This window comes from Schistocerca piceifrons, chromosome 11, assembly GCF_021461385.2.
Source record: "Schistocerca piceifrons isolate TAMUIC-IGC-003096 chromosome 11, iqSchPice1.1, whole genome shotgun sequence".
NCBI lineage: Eukaryota > Metazoa > Arthropoda > Insecta > Orthoptera > Acrididae > Schistocerca > Schistocerca piceifrons.
In genome coordinates this window covers 133505733-133523494 of record NC_060148.1, presented here as the reverse complement: position 1 = coordinate 133523494, position 17762 = coordinate 133505733, and the positions used below count along the sequence as shown (strand labels likewise).

General features: G+C 42.6%; 1 protein-coding gene across 1 annotated transcript in view; it reads left to right on the top strand.

The window, feature by feature from the left end:
* Positions 1-15163, top strand: part of LOC124720061 (phosphatidylinositol N-acetylglucosaminyltransferase subunit A) — a 142957-nt gene extending 127794 nt beyond the window's left edge. Inside the window, exons 9-11 of the mRNA XM_047245328.1 lie at positions 549-732; positions 6497-6587; positions 8095-15163. Of these exons, the coding sequence (XP_047101284.1) occupies positions 549-732; positions 6497-6587; positions 8095-8199 (380 nt within the window). The 3' untranslated portion in view covers positions 8200-15163. The remainder of the gene's footprint in view (positions 1-548; positions 733-6496; positions 6588-8094) is intronic.
* The last annotated feature ends 2599 nt before the right edge of the window (positions 15164-17762 follow it).

Here is a 17762-nt window from a genome sequence, read left to right as displayed (position 1 = left end):
TCAAACCATTTTCTAAACTTTTTCCCACTTAATGCATAAAGGCAAATATTTAACACATCATTTCATTTTTAACCAGGTGTTTGGAGCTGTTATGTACATGGGAATTTGCTGCTTTAAACAATTGGGGGTTCACTTATGTAAATCTAATAAATAGTATTTAACACTTGATCTCTATAAAGCATTTTTTTTCCTTATAAATCAAAATACAAATGTTCATTTGAAAACCGTCATGTAGTCTAGTCTTGGAGTACCTATAAAATTTTTACGCTCACACTTTCCTCCATTACTAAATTGACAATTCCTTCATACCTCACAGGGTGGCATAGGAACCAATCTTTTAATCAAGCTGGGGTATAAATGTCTCTTTTTCCCCGTTTCGATTCAGTACCACATTAAGTACTCAATTTACCCTCGTGATCTACAGCATTTCGAAACTTGTTCTCTTCTCGTATGATGTTATTGTATGCGTTTCACTTCTGTGTGAGGCTACATTTGGTCTTTCGGCCACTTGTCCTGCTACAGAAACTTGACACCCACTCTTTCTGCAGCTCTCCTGGAAGGCCTGGAGGCAGCTCTGTCGGACCTGAGGAGCGGTCGGGGCCCGGACCCCTGGAAGCGGCACGCCCGCGTCTCTGCCCTGTACAGCTGGCCCGACGTGACGCGGCGCACCGAGAAGGTGTACCGCACAGTCGCCAGTTCCCCTACGCACACATTGGGGCACCACATGAGAAGGTTTGTACCTTCCACGATTAATTTGATGTCCCGTGTAAATGTAGCTCTTCTCTGCAGAGTGAATGGCACAAATTTTGGAACACGATAGTGTAGCTCAGTAAAACGAATGGGAAACCTGCATAGGGTGGTGCCACCTGTGTGTTTATGCCTGGTAAATTGGGATTTTATACAGTAATAGTGCACACTCAAGTGTTCTTACAAAGGGAGTGCTGCCTGCACGTCTGTAACTTGAGCACGTGAAAGGCAGAGATCCCGAGTTTGAGTCTCTGTCTGGGACACAGTTTTAATCTGCCAGGAAGTTTCGTTTCACTGCACGCTCCACCGCAGAGTGAAAATTTCATTCTGCTCTTATATTGTTATCGACAGAAACTCCCTCTCAATTTTAAATTTCAGTCAAGTAATGTAAGAAGTCCATCTCATTCGTAACTCATCTGTTGAGTCTTCAAACATTCATTGCCATATAAGTCGTCATACTGTCATTTACCTGTTGGGCACAGAAATGAGATGGGAAAATGCTGCGAGCTTTCAGAGGAATTGTCTTTCGGAGCTAATAGAATACATGTACGGTTTCGCCCTTGCTCTCTGTCGTACAACACTGTAGCTCGAACGGGATGAGATGTCTCATCTGACTATTTGCGCGGGGGGGGGGGGGGGGGGGGGCAGCAGGAGGGAGTGGTCAGAATGCTATATCAGTGAGCTTGCCAGATGGGGAGGAGTTGTGTCCGGGACGTGATGGTGTGGAGGAGTGCATTGGGATTGGGAGGTAGGGCAGAGGAAGAGAGAGACTGCGGGTCTTGAAGCCAGGGCTGCCGGAGGAGGAGGCCATGAGGATTACCGGGTCAAAGGATTTGTAAGGACAACTGCCGTTCACATAAAGCTGAGAATCAGCTGTCGAAGGGAAGGGTCCGGACGGAACAGGTTGTAAAACTGACACTTAAAATAGAGTATGTTCTGCTTCTGGAGGGTCGATTGTACACTATCTGAGCAAAAGTATCTGGACACTTCTCAGTTGACATTATTATGGATGGTGCACTTTTCCCCTTTTGGATGACTTCAACTGTGCTGGGGTCACTATCAGTGAGGAGTCTGGATGTCTGTGGAGGAATGGCAGTCCATTCTATCTTAAGATCTGAAACCAGAGGAGGTAATGATGTTGAACCCTGGAGTCTGGAATGAAGTAGACATTCTAAATTGTCCCAAAGGTGTTCCGTCGGGTTCAGGTTGCAACCCTCAGCAGGCAAGTACGTTTGGGGAATGTCAATTGTCTGCAAACTGTGGTGCCCTTTTGTGCTGTCACAATCGATCATAGTCTCTGAACTGTTCCTCTACTGTACGCAGTACACCGTGCTGTAATTTTTTTGTATCTTTCCACATTTAGCATTTCTTTAAGTGAAGTAAGGGATCGAACCCTACCCGTGAAAAACACCCCTGTTCCGTAAGACTGCCTCCTCTGTACTTCACTATCGGCCCTACATTCACTCGCAGGTAATGTTCTCCGGACATTTGCCAAACCCGAACCCAGACCCTACCGTCAGACTGCCGAAGGGTACAGTAAAATTTGTCACTACAAATCACTAGTTTAGAGTCGTCCAGTGGTGTGGCTCTTCACACCACTTCAAGAATCTCCTATCTTCTAATTGCTGAAATGGGTGGTTTGTAAGGATGTAACAACTTGCTTGACTGTAGTACCCCATTCTTTTTAACTTCCTGCACGTGATCGTTGTGTTAGCTGGACAGTCCGTAACACATTGCAACCCTTAGTGATTCCTCCTGCCTTCTCCATGCAATTTTTTATGGTGTGAGGTCTGCCCTGTCTCGATTTAGCTGCGGTCGTTGCTCCGCGTTTCCACTTCACAGAAGCTTCACACAGAGTCAAATTGGGCACCTTTAGATGGATTGAAATGTGTGACAGATTTGGTCCTCATGTCTCATTCGCTGTTTTGTCTACATTTGTAGTATCTGAGCTCTCGTGACAAGCTCATTTTGCAGTTACTGCTTCTCTACCTATGGCACATACTCCCCCCCACCCCCGATATACACTGAAGTGCCAAAGAAACTGGAATAGGCATGTATATTCAAATAGAGATAGATGCGTAAACAGGCAGAATACGGCGCTGCGGTCGACATCTATATAAGAGAAATATCGGACAGTTGTTAGATCGGTTACTGCTGCTACAATGGCAGGTTATCCAGATATAAGTGAATTTGAATGTGGTGTTATAGTTAGCGCACAAGCGATGGCAGCATCTCCGAGGTGACAATGAAGTGGGGATTTTCCCATATGACCATTTCACGGCTGTACCGTGAATATTGGGAATCTGGCAAAACATCAAATATCTGACATCACTGCGGCCAGAAGAAGATCCTGCAAGAATGGGACCAGTGATGACAGAAGAGAATTGTTCAGCGTGACAGGAGTGCAACACTTCCGCAAATTGCTGCAGATTTCAATGCTGGACCGTCAGCGTGTGAGCCGTTTGACAAAACATCATCGATACGGGCTTTCGGAGCTGAAGGCCCTCTCGAGTACCCTTGATGACTGCACGGCACAAAGCTTTACGACTTGCCTGGGCCCCGTCAACTCCGACATTGGACTGTTTATGACAGGAAACGTGTTTCCTGGTCGGACAAGTCTGGTTTCAAATTGTATCGAGCGGTTGGACATGTATGGATATAGAGAACTCCATGAATCCGTGGACCCTGCGTATCAGCAGAGGACTGTTAAAGCTCTGTATTAGTGCGAGGCATGTTCAGTTGGCGTGATGGGGAACCCCTGATATATCTAGGTCCAACTCGTGACAGGTGACACGTACGTAAGCATAGTGTCTGATCACCTGCATCCATCCTTGTCCACTGTGCATTCCAACGGACTTACACAATTCCAGCAGAACAATGCAACACCCCACAGTCCAGAATTGCTACAGAGTGGCTCCAGGAACACTTTTCTGAGTTAAAACACTTCCGTTGGCCACCAATTCCCCAGATATTAACATTATTGAGCATATCTGGGATGCCTTGCAACATGCTGTTCAAAAGAGATCTCCACACCCTCCTACTCTTAAAGATTTATGGACGGCCGTGCAGGATTAATGATGTCAATTCCCTTCAGCACAACTTCAGACATTAGTAGAGTCCATGCCAAGTTGCATTGTGGGACTTCACGTGCTCGTGGGGGCCCTACACGATATTAGGCAGGTGTACCAGTTTCTTTGGCTCTTCAATGTATTTCTGTGGTCCACTATTAGATATGTATAGGGGTCAACAGACAATATCTACATCTACATAGATACTCCGCGATCCACTGTACGGTATGTGGCGGATGGTATGCTGTACCACTGTTTGTCATTACGTTTCCTGTTCCACTTGCAAATAGTGATGGGAAAACTACTATGTATGAGCTCTAATTTATCATATCTTATCTTCGTGGTCCTTAGACGCAGTGTGTGTTGGCTGCAGTAGAATCGTTTGGCAGTCGGCTTCAAATGCTGGTTCTCTAAATTTTCTCAATAGTGTTTCTCAAAAAGAATTTCACCTTCCCTTTAGGGATTCCAATTTGAGTTCTCGAAGCATCTCTGTAACACGTAACGCATTGTTCGAACCTATCGGTAACGAATCTAGCAGCCTGCCTTCGAATGGCTTCACAATGTCTTCCATTAATCCGAGTGGTACGGATCGTGCAAACTCGAGCAGTACTCGAAAATAGGTTGCACCAGCATCCTATATGCGGTCTCCTTTACAGTTGAACCGTTCTTTCCTAAAACTCCCCCGATAAACCAAAGTCGGCCATTCACCTTCACTACCACTGTTCTCACATTGTTGCTCCATCTCGTGTCACTTTGCACAATTACGCCCAGATGTTTCAACAACTTGACACTGGAAAGCAGGATACCAGTAATACTGCATCTGAACATTACAGGTTTGATCTTCTACTCATCCACGTTAACTTACATTTTTCCGTGTTAAGGGGTAGCTGCCATTCATCACACCAACTAGAAAATTTGTCTGTCTTCTTGTGTCTTCGTACAGTCACACAACTTTGACGCCTTACCGTACACCGTGCCATCGTCAGCAAGAAACCACAGATTGCTGCCCACCCTGTCAAGTGGTCCTATCACACTCCTGACAATACCCTTGTTCTGACAAACACTCACTGGCGAGGACAACATAATGGGTTCTATTATTTAAGAAGTCTTTAAGCCACACACATATCTGTTAACTTGTTCCGTATGCTGGTACCTTCATTAACAGCCTGCAATGGGGCACTGTGTGAAGTGCTTTCTGTAAATATAGAAATATGGAGTCTACCTGTTGCCCTTTATACGTAGTTCACTGTCTATCGTGTGAGGAAAGGGCTAGCTTGAGTTTCGCACGAGTGATGCTTTCTAAAACTGCGCTGATTTGTGCGCACGAGCTTCTCTGTCTCGAGTAAGTTTATTATATTCAAACTGAGAATATGTTCAAAGATTCTACAGCAAACAGAAGTTGGCCAAACTACTTTCGATTAGTGTGACATCACAACTGTTTACATTTCTAATAAGCCGTGGGAAATATTGTAAATGGTGGTTTGAGAAGCACTACTTTTGACGTAAATTTCCATTTATTCAGTATGAATTATTTTACGTGCGAGAATGTGGGATTAATTTCTTAAATTGCAAAGTATTTGAATCTCATTCAAAACTTAACCCTTTGAGGACCAGCCACTTAGAAAAAATTTGGGCCCAGAAGACCAGCCATTTATGCCAGTATTTAAAACTTAGTGACTCATTTGTGTTTGATACATCTTAAAGGGTAACACACACTAAATAAAAGCCCAAGCTTTAAGGTTATTATTTCGTATTTATTTTAGTTCTTTCGTATTGCAAATTATGAATAATGATGGCAAAAAGTAAAATCATCCGTTAAAAAAAAATGTGATGCGAATTCTTGAACAGTTTCAAAACTAATTCACTTTTCTGTGGAAAAGTGAAAGTGCTCAATGGAATATTTCTTCAGTCGGGTAACTCACAAAATGTTTGGTGTGCAGCAGTGAAATTTATATTGGTGCTTCTCAGAAATGTTCAGATTAAGCTGTGCTCGTAGGATCCTGAGAGACCCACCCTTCGAAAAAACTGCAAAAAATTATTGATTATCAATATTATCTGTGATAGCTTAGCTTTCCTTATGGTTATATCTTATTTGTATTAATTTAAACTTCCTTTTTATTCGACACTTAGTGGTGCTTAAGTCATATTGCTATTGGCTGACTACCTCGCATGTCCTACACTCTGAATATCTGCTCTCATTGTCTGGCAAATCGTGGCACGAGCTATGATTTGCTGACAAAAGCACTTGGCTATCTCGATTTCAGTGCTTCGAAAGCTACCGATTTGGTGGATTTCATATTTATACCTCCATAATAAAAAATATGCGCTGTGCATGTTGCTGCACTTCAAATATCTTCGCAAAACACGTTACTTTTTTTTAATGGGTTTTGTTTCCTAAAGTGCCTGGAATTTCTGGCTGGTGTGCGAAATCCGAGCGAAAATATGTTGTCACTTATCATGAAGAAAATGTACTTTCACCAGGGGTGTAGTGTATTTTAACCTGGGAAAAAGTATTTTCACCTGCAAAAGAGCATTTTTAGCCAGTAAATATGAAAAAAAATTTTCTTTTCAGCATATATACCCTGTCGTGGTAAGATGGCATTTGGCAGTAAAGAGATTGAAAGAGGGGAGAACTAGTATAGTGGTTGTGGAGGCTCAAGTGGCTGTGTGTTCGGTTGCAGTTACGCTGCGAGCGGCGTGTGGCCCTTCCTGCTGGTGATCTCGCTGTGCCATCTCGTCCTGCAGCTGCTCGACTGGCTGGTGCCACGACAGGTGAGTGGCTGGGGTCGTGCCTGTAGCCGTCTGGTGTAATGCTACCCTCATACGGGACGTGTGCCCACTTTCACAGTAGTGTTTGCTCGTGTCACACAGAACACGATTTGTTGTAATGGCACTGTTTGACAGTAGTTTCCTGTTGTAGTTGACACACTAATCACACTGTTGCCAGATTGAACTTACACTCATCAGTGGAGTGTGTGCCTATTAGAAACTAACTGACAGATTAAAGTGGTGCGCTGGGTGGGGAATCTAACCTAGGACGTTTGTCTTTAGCAGGAAAGTGCTCTACCAACTGAGATATCTGAGCACGACTCACCTTCACAGCTTTACTTCAACCAATACCTCTTCTCCAGAAACACATGCCCTCAAAAAGCAAAGGTCCTGCCTGGGTTTGAGTCCCTGTCCAGTACTCAGTTTTAATCTAATGGGGAGAGGTCTCCAGCGATGGGATCTACTTTCAAAACTGTCTGTACGATGACGTAGGGTAAGGTAGGTCACAGGTATTGCACCCTACAGCCATTAACACTGATGGTCCCTAGTTTGCTAGTAATTAATGAAAAAAATTTTGGAATTTCACATGACTATCAGTAGTGTTAAAAAAGTAGTGTTATGAACTGGTAGTGTGGTATATTAGATTGGGTAAGGCTGTCATGTGCAAAAAGTCATTGGTTTGAATCTTGTCAGCTACTTCAAATTTTTATTATTTTTAAATTTTTGTCGAAATAACTTTATACATTAGTTTATTCAGTTAAGTGGTTTAAACTTAACTTTTTATTTCGATGCCTTCGTCAAATTATTTTAATCGTCATATCAACTACTTCACTTGGTCTAATTTTTCTTTGTTTAATTCATTTTCCATTTGAACTCTTTATTCACGTGATTTTAATTTATTTTATGTATTAAGTTCGATTTAATTTCTTTCGTTTTATCATTGTTTTTTCATCCATGTTATTGCTTTCATTAATTCTAGACCACATTTTGCTTGAATTTCTTTTCACTCATAATACCTTCTTTTGCTTAAATCTTCATCTGCGTTTTGTCCATAGTGCGATAGGAATTTAGGTTGCGGTTTAAATGTTTGTATAGTGATTACCATCCAACGCAAATTGTACATTTTATAACAAAAATACATTTTTGACACAGTTGCACAGATATAGATAGATTATTTCGTATTTTGTTTGGGAGAGACTGGTGATAGATGCGAGCTGAGGGGCTAATCCCGTGCATTACTCATTTTGTAAAACTGAATTGTGATTCCGTCCAGAGCTGATGACTTTATTTTCAACTCTTTCAGTTGTTTCCCTATGCCATGCGAGAGTCTGTGCGACCGTCAAATGATGTCTTATTTGTAACAATTCTCCTGAGTGAATGATTTTTTTTGCAGTGCATTTTAGCAGTTGAAACTCTATCATAATTTCCTTGTTAACAATGCAATATTTATTTTATTTTCTAATATAAAAAGCAATACGTTGAAACTGTCATGATGAAATTCATTTTGCAGTACATAGACACTGCTCGAGACTACACCAACCCCGGAAGAGGAAACTGCGCAGCTGGTGACCAGTGGCAATGGAAGCCGCAGGTGCGCAAGAAGAAGCCCGTGTGATATGCCGGCTGCGTCCTGTTGTCGCCGAAGGTGAACGGCCTGTCGAGGCTGAAGGTATTGTCGGTGATATGTGGCAGCAGACCGTACACACGAGAAGAGGGGGGGAAGGTCCTGTGATGAGTCGACAGCTTGTACTTTCTGCCTTCAACAGTTCTGCCTGGTGCATAACGGTGGATATGCAATTTGGATCCACTAGTTGCAAATGTGCAAAAAGCTATTAGCTTGTGGACAGCTGCGTAGTGTTTTGATGTAATGTAATGTTAATGTTGTGATACATTCCTAGTCACAAGAGCTCATCTATTTTGGTATGCCTTTTTTGTTCAGACATGCATCAAAGTACAAAAATAATTTAGTTACATATATCTTCTCTCTCTCTCTCTCTCTCTCTCTCTCTCTCTCTCTCTCTCTCTCTCTCTCTCTCTTATAAATTGTGTGTGTGTGTGTGTGTGTGTGTGTGTGTGTGTGTGTGTGTGTGTGTGTGTGTGTGTGCGTGCGCGCGCGCCTGTTTTCTCAGCTTATCACCTGAAGATGGCCTCTTAATTCTGAAACTGGTCAGTTATTATGTGCCATTGAATTGTAACATCTGAAAAACTTTTGACCCCAGCAGAACCATTAATTTAACCCTTAAGAAATCAAATTCATTTTCAGGCTACATCCTTTTAAAATGTTGGATTATTATTTCACTCGCTAAATGTATTAAAATGAAAAAGGTCGTGGAGATTCATTAGGAGGCCTTATTCCATATAAGTATGTTAACTTTACACACAAAATACCCACAAAGGAATGGTTGTTGCTTGAAGAGCCAAGCTGAGCTACTAATTACCTACAACCCATAATAGCAGAGACAGTGGAAACTTCAGAGGTTAACATATTTACAGATTTGGGGTGTGAGGTATCACTTATCTCACGCATTTTTTAACTCTACAGAATAAACAGCACTTGCCGTTATTGCCAGTGACTGGAGTATACATAATCGGGATAACTGGAACAAAAGTAACTTGTAAAATACGAAACTTGAGTGAACTGTAGTATTGGGCATACATTATTTTGTCAAGCACTATTAATAGTAGAGAATATTAATAGAGATGTACTGTTTGGTTTAGATTGGTTGTTAGTTTAAAGTCTTAAACTTTGATGAACATCTTCTTTGTTATGGTAGAGGGGACACTAGATGCCGGACACCATTTGTAACAAATCGCCACATAGAGGAACAAACAACAGTGTGTCAGTGTCTACGATTAACAGCTACGTTTCCGACTTAGTGTTAGTGTGAATCTGGGTTATTCCAGTTTATTCCCCCAAACCACCTTCCACTTCTTTACGAGGTGACTTACTTGGAATTTGCAGCTACTCTTCTTTACTGGATTGCCAGCTGCTGGAAACCCTCTTGACTTATTCTCAATCGAATAATGCTAGGTACAGACATTTTTAGACTTTCTACTTATGAAATAAGTAGACATGCAAACTTTGCTTTTCATCGGTTAACGATGTATTTGGCTTTCAACGCACAATAAAACTCTCACTTTCAACATATACAGGGTGAGGCATAAAGGATGAATGGTTTCCAAATGAACAATACATAGTTATTCAACACTGTGCAACATGCCTCTGTCTATTTTGACGATTTCCAAACAAACGGCATCCTTCAATTCTTAAACTGTACGTGGTTTATACCCGTACACACATGATTTGAGGTAACCCCCACAAAAAGTAGTCGCACATGGATAGGTCAGGGAAACGAGGAGGCCAATGAATTTCCCCGGACCGGGAAATAACTCTACCACGAAAAACAGTCTTCCATAGTCAAACTTGCCATGTGAGCTGTAGCTCCATCCTGCTGAAACCACACTCGCCAAATAGGAATAAGTTTTCTTCTTAATTCAGGTAGGAATAATTCGGTGATCATCTCTCTATATCGTTCAGAGGTTAGGGTTACAGTGTTCCCGTACTCGTCTTGGAAAAAGTATGGACCAGTAACATCTGTATCTGTCACAGCACACCAAACAGTCGCCTTGGGACTATGTAATGGTTTCTCATGCAGTAGTTTTGGCCTTTCACTGGCCCAATAACAACAGTTGTGCCGATTTATCATTCCATTGAAATGGAAATGAGCTTTACCACTCCTAAGCAAAATAATGTTATCATTTTATTCAAATATGGCCTCCATTTCTCGGGAAAAATTTAGCCACTGTTCATAATCTCTTGAGTTTAATTTTTGCATAATGGCTATTTTGGTAGGGATGAAATTTCAGGTTAGTATGCAAAATACGCCTTACTGAGGCGTAGCTCAGCCGAATGTCTTCTGGCAGATTGACCAGGACTCTGGGAGTATGGCTTGCCGAACTCTTACTCATGCTGCACTGCAATGATAGACTCACTATTACACACAAAACTATCATAGCTAAACACACGATGTTGCACAGTCCTCGGCTCCATGACCTTGACTAAACAAAATGGCACGATCTACCAATCACATTACCACATCACTCGTCCCACTCCGACCGCCGAGCGTGAATACTAGCGGTTCTAAAAATGTCTGTCCTTTCTGCCTCACCCTACACATCTCTATAATTCCTCTAGGCATGTCAAAAATCTGTTCTTAATATTAATGAGAGCCAGAGCTAACACTAATTTTTTTGAAATTGTCCCATTCGCAAAGAGCTTCAAACTTAATGTCATACCTCAAAAACTACTGAACTTGGAGCAAAACTTTTTCTTTGTTAGTTACCAAAATATATCTCACTTGACAAAGAACCTGAGAAAACAAGGTGTAATTAACAACTTTGGGAAGATCTACATCTAGATGTAGCACTTCCCAAAGTTGTTCATTACATCTCGTTTCCTATTTGCAAGCTTCTGAAAACTGTGGTTTTATGCAGTTTCAGTATTAAAGGGGAATATCAGTGCCCTTTCCAGATAATGTAATGTGTGTATATATCCTGTTTTCTCAGTAACTATCCAAGGTTATGCAACAAAACTTTTCTATGATGTACAGTCATACACATTCCTTGATCTGCTATCAAGTATCTAACATTGTTGGGAATCAAAATATGAATTTCTTACTGAAGGTCTTGAAAAAGGTACGTAATTTTTAAAAATACGGGTATCAAAAAGAATCATCCAATTTGGCACGTGTTATGTTTCTGAAACTAATAAACACATACAATGAGTTTTGTTTTTTGGTGAACAGGAAACTCAAACTTTTTTATACGTTTTCATAGGTGTTATGTATGCCACTTTCGAGATGCACGGTGTCAGCGACCATGTCTTGAGTTACAGCTTCCACAGCTGCTGTTATGCATTGTCTCAGTTCATTCATTGTTGTTGGTAATGGAGGCACATTGACAAACTCTTTTATAAACCCCAGCAAGAAATAATCAGTCAGTCAGATCTGGGGACCTTGAAGGCCAGTAATTAAAAGCTGAATCATTTGGTCCAGTGCGACCGATCCATCATTCAGTAATCCTTTGATTTAAAAGTTCCCGCACTTCCAGATGCCAGTCAGAAATGGAATAATGGAAACTGAAATCAAGATGTACTGTTCTGAAGAGAGGAGAGCTTCGTTATCAGTTCCAATATTTTTAAATATTGATACACAACACTGTTGAATTTCACACCGATACTGTTCGTAAATGATGTCATTCGAATCAGTCTCCAACTGTGGGAAAAGAAAGTTCTCAGGCATATCGAGATATGAGCTTCCTGTAACAGTGTTTTCGGCCAAGAAAATGGACCGTACACCTTTTGCCGTGAAACTGCACGAAACCCATTCAATTTTGGAGAGTCCGTCTCATGTTGTACAACTTCATGTGGTTGTCCTGTACTGACATTACAGCCGTTCACCTTTCCATTTAAATCGAATGTTGCCTTGTCACTAAACACTAAGCATGAAAGAAAACTGTCGTCCTCCATCTTGCCAAGAACGAAATCACAGAACTCCAGAAATTGTTTTCACCTTCACAAAGAGCTTGCAGTAGCTGAATATTGTATGGTTTCATGAGTAAACGTTGACGCCACACGGACATCGGGGTGTGAAACTATGGCAGATGCATTTGACATCTGTGATGCATTCTTGGGTGTGCCCAGGTGATTTGGCTTCACAGAAATAACCTGTTACTTGGAATTGTTCATGGCATCATCTAATGTAATGCTCTGTGCTGTAGGAGGATCCACACCACACCCAGTACAAAAGTCATGCTGAACAGTTATTAATGACTGGCACTGCGCAAAACGTAGAACACAAGACGCTCTCTGTCGTCCCGACACCATTTTTACTAGAACTGAAGTGGACACACTGCTGCTACGTAGTGGGAACCGCGTAAAACTAGAGAGTTCGCTCTTTACAACATTGCTCATGCTGCCAGTAGCTCAAATAACATAATAGTTAGGATTTTTAATCAAATGATTCTTTTTGATACACCTGTATGTTTATGATCAAAATATAAGTGCTACATAAATATAATACCACTGTCAATAACAGGTGAAAATTTGAGAGCTTTAGCTTAAATAGTTTTTGAGGTAATGGGAATGGGAAACATTTGCAAAAAGCAGTTTTTTGGAAATTGCACTTGGAAGTTGACAAAGGAAAACTCTCTGTTGAATGAAGAGAGACATAAAACTCTCCAGCTTTGTAATCTTCTTGAGGATTAATCAGATGCAATCTCTTTCTGTGTCTGAGGGATCTAGGACTGCTTCATTATTATGGCCAGACTTATTTCCAAATTAATTCATAACCTTTACTGTGCTGTATTTCCACCACTGAAGGTTATCACAGCATCACTGACTGCAGCCTTCAGGTTTACCAGCTGTTTTCGGGCACCTTGGTCCGTACAAGTTTGTTGAAAGACACTCTTACATTTGGAGTTTTTCCTGTGAGGCATTTCATCAGCTCATCTGGATGTGCCAATTGCTTTATAATGGCTGTATTACGGTTTCAACATCTACAGGGGCGGTGTGTCAATGGGTGTATTCAGCTCTGCTGCCTCACTGAGAGAAACGGCCATTTTCACGATTTTCTTTAGCTGACTTTCAGTTCTTGTCAGCAGGTACAGTTTTGTGTGCATTCATTTTTCAGGGTTAACTAACTGTGGTAAAAAATTGGTACATGTTTTGGCACGGCGAGTCTGACCGTTCCCTCGTGAGATGGCATACGACACTTTGTAAATGAAAGTGATATCACCCGTTCGGCTCAATTTGCAGCAAATGCATTTCCGCCGCATTCTCCACTGTCGGCTTAGTGGCCACCTGCCGCTTACACTTCTGCGTTCGGGACTGACATGACGTATTTATCGGTGGCAGCCAGCAGCTGGAGCACGTCTTGTCTGCAGGCTAGGGAGCCTCGAGTGTATAGGAGTAGGCTAGTAGCTGTCTTAGCACTGGGAAACGTAGTTTGTAATCACGGACTTCTCTACAGAGAGCTGTTACGGCCACCTGCTCCTCACACGGTCTTCGGACGAGATGTGCTATACTTACCTGTGGCGGGCAGCTGCTGTAGAGGAAGAGGAGTGAGGCACAAAACTAGAAGCTGGGTAGCTCCGAGTGTATAGAAGTACGATAGCAGCTGTTGCAGCACTGGGAAACAGTTGTGATAACACCCGTCTCTACAGCGAACTGCTACGCCCACCTGTTGCTGTCGTCAAAATCTGCAGGCAGACAGCCGTATTTATCAGTGACGGCCAGTAGCTGGAGAGAGATGGTGTGAGGGATGTGCATAGAAGCTGGGGAGCTCGAGTGTATAGTAGTAGACAATCGGCAGTTTTAGCACTGGGAGACATAGTTGTGACCACTGCCTTCTCTACAGCGAATTGTGCTGCTTGCACTCAGTCTTCATGTCAGACACGCCATACTTGTCTGCAGCGAACAGCAGTTGGAGAGGAAAAGGGGGTGCTTAAAGCTGGGTAGCCCCGAGTGTACAGAAGGAAACCTGCAGCTGTTGCAGCAGCAACAAGCACAGCTGTTGCTTCAGGTCAGACACTCCCCCATACTTAGTGGCGGCAGCAGTCAGCTGGAGAAGCTCATGCCGAGGAGCTGGGGTGCCTCGAGTGTATAGAAGTAAGACAGCAGTTGTCTCAGGACCGGGTCTTCGATGTCCGTGATGGTGACCTGGCCGCTGCCAGCGTCCGGTGGCTGCTAGGGCAGCCTAGTGTGCCACCAGTCTCATCCCACTGAAGTGCTGTTTCCCCTTCTTCTCTAGCATCACCACGTAAACCGATTGATGTCATGTCTTATTATCCTCCGGCATGCTCGTCTCGAGGAAGGAGCGAGGGAGAATGGCACGTAGAGTTTCGATAAGCGTGACTAAATTCTGACAGGTGTGTAGTGTACTGGCATTCAGAGTTCAAAAGATTGGTTTTACACTGAGAAACTCAAACAACATTGAATATGTCGAACTGTGGTTTATTGATACTTCTGAAATAAAACTGCAGTCACTCTACATCCACTCATCTTAAATAGTGTGATTTCGTGTACAACTGTAATTGTGCTCAATGATTCGTGCAACCTAGCATCAGAATCAATAAGCTACTCCGTATTGCCGATTATTTCAAAATTCAATATTTTAATACTTAGCATGGGTGAGTCTTTAAATTGCCACTAAATATTTATGCACCACACTATTGTCTACAACACGGCTATTCAGATCTGCTTGTATTCAGGAGAGGCCTGGGCCCATAACAGAATGTTATTCACTAAACACCATTAAGCCATTAAAAAAATAAAGAGCTACGGAAACAGTATAATGTGTAGAGCAGACTGTCAACTACAAAACAACAAAACCACAGCCTTCTATAGTAATTAGTTCGGAAACATGACCATTCAAATGAGTCAGTGTAAGTGGCGAGGAGGAAAACTGACAATGCAGAACATACCCCCATAAGAAAAAATCGCAGGGGGTAAGATCAGGGCTTCTTGGAGGCCAGTGATGAAGTGCTCTGTCACGGGCTGCCTGGCGGCCGATCCATCGCCTCGGATAGTTGACGTTCAGGTAGTTACGGACAGATAAGTGCCAATGTGGTGGCGCTCCATCCTGCTGAAATATGAATTGTTGTGCTTCTTGTTCGAGCTGAGGGAACAGCCAATTCTCTAACATCTCCAGATACTGTAGTCCAGTTACAGTAGCACCTTCGAAGAAAAAGGGACCAAAAACTTTATTGGCTGAAATGGCACAGAAAACGTTCACCTTAGGCGAGTCATGTTCATACTGAGTTGTTTCCCGCAGATTCTCAGTGCCCCATATACAGACATTGTGACGGTTGACTTTCCCATTAGTGTGGAAAGTTGCTTCATCACTAAACACAATCTTTGAAACGTTCATCTGTTTCCATTTGAGCAAGGATAAAATCACAGAAATCGATTCTTTTAATCTTATCGGCTGCAGACAGTGCTTGAACCAATTTCAGACAATAAGGTTTCATAACTAACCTTTTTCGTAGGACTCTCCATACAGTTGATTGTGGAATTTGCAGCTCTCTGTTAGCTCTGCGAGTCGATTTTCCTGGGCTGCGAACAAATGCTTGCTGGATGCGTGCTACATTTTCGTCACTCGTTCTCGGCCGTCCAGAAGAGAGAATGGGTGTTTGTGCAAAGGGAAAACTTTGCACAAACACCCATTCTCTGTAAACTGTTTATACCAACATTTAATACACCACCTATCAGGAGGTTTAACACCCTACTTCGTTCGAAATGCACGCTGAACAACTGTCGTCGATTCACTTCTGCCGTACTCAATAACACAAAAAGCTTTCTGTTGAGTGGTCGCCATCTTAGCATCAACTGACGCTGACGCCTAGTAAACAGCGCCTCAAGCGAACAAATGTGCAACTAAATGAAACTTTATAGCTCCCTTAATTCGCCGACAGATAGTGCTTAGCTCTGCCTTTTGTCGTTGCAGAGTTTTAAATTCCTAAAGTTGTGGTATTCTTTTTGAATCACCCTGTATATCAGAAAGTTCAGGAGATTTCATAGATTTTAATGGCACAAAAAATAAAAATCAGTTTTTCACTTTTTGCTGTGGTTCTCCCCTTCAATTAATTCGGCAAAGTCAATCACACCCAATGCGTCTGAATGTGTCCTAAACCAAAGTGTTATTTGTGTTCTCTCTGTGACTTTAAACTACTCAATAACGTGATTGAACACAGTATCTTTGCACATCAGTACAGCCTCGTACGCTGTCAGCCGTGTGCCTCCCACCACCAGTGTCACCATGGCGCCGTCTCCTGTTTTGAGCAGAATACCTGGATCTAAGGCCATGGTTTACTGAACCTTGGTATTGGTTGCCGCAGTAAATGTTGTGTACCTAGAGGGAATTAAATGTACACGTTTACAACACCGGGGGAGGGGGGGGGTTACACAGAGCGTGGCGTGCGCATGTTTACACACAGAGCGTGAAGCACTCTTCATAACAGTGTGACCACCTGCCACACAAACAAAGTTCAGTACTTATTAAAATAAATAAATAAATAAGAGACTTTACTTTTGGAATTATCCTCGTATTCATTATTAAACCTACTCCTGCATTACTCCTATATGGTTTTGTATCTATAAGCCTGTATTCACCTGATCAGAAGTCTTGTTTCTCCTGCCACCGAACTTCACTAATTCCCACTATATCTAACGTTAACCTATCTATTTCCCTTTTGATTTTTTAACCTACCTGCCGATCAAGTGACTGACATTCCATTCTATGATCCGTAGAATGCCAGTTTTCTTTTTCCTGATAACACTGTCCTCCTGAGAAGGCCCCACCCGGAGATCGTAATGGGTGGACTATTTTACCCAAGAGGGTGCTATCATCATTTAACCATACAGTACGAGGTGCATTCAAGTTCTAAGGCCCCCGATTTTTTTTCTAATTAACTACTCACCCGAAATCGATGAAACTGGCGTTACTTCTCGGCGTAATCGCCCTGCAGACGTGCACATTTTTCACAACGCTGACGCCATGATTCCATGACAGCGGCGAAGGCTTCTTTAGGAGTCTGTTTTGACCACTGGAAAATCGCTGAGGCAATAGCAGCATGGCTGGTGAATGTGCGGCCACGGAGAGTGTCTTTCATTGTTGGAAAAGGCCAAAAGTCACTAGGAGCCAGGTCAGGCGAGTAGGGAGCATGAGGAATCGCTTCAAAGTTATCACGAAGAAACTGCTGCGTAACGTTAGCTCGATGTGCAGGTGCGTTGCCTTGGTGAAACAGCACACGCGCAGCCCTTCCCGGATGTTTTTGTTGCAGTGCAGGAAGGAATTTGTTCTTCAAAACATTTTCGTAGGATGCACCTGTTACCGCAATGGGTAAGGATTATGCCCTCGCTGTCCCAGAACATGGACACGATCATTTTTTCAGCACTGGCGGTTACCCGAAATTTATTGGTGGCGGTGAATCTGTGTGCTTCCATTGAGCTGACTGGCTCTTTGTTTCTGGATTGAAAAATGGCATCCACGTCTCATCCATTGTCACAACCGACAAAAAGAAAGTCCCATTCATGCTATCGTTGCGCGTCAACATTGCTTGGCAACATGCCACACGGGCAGCCATGTGGTCGTCCGTCACCTGGATGACACTTTTCGCATT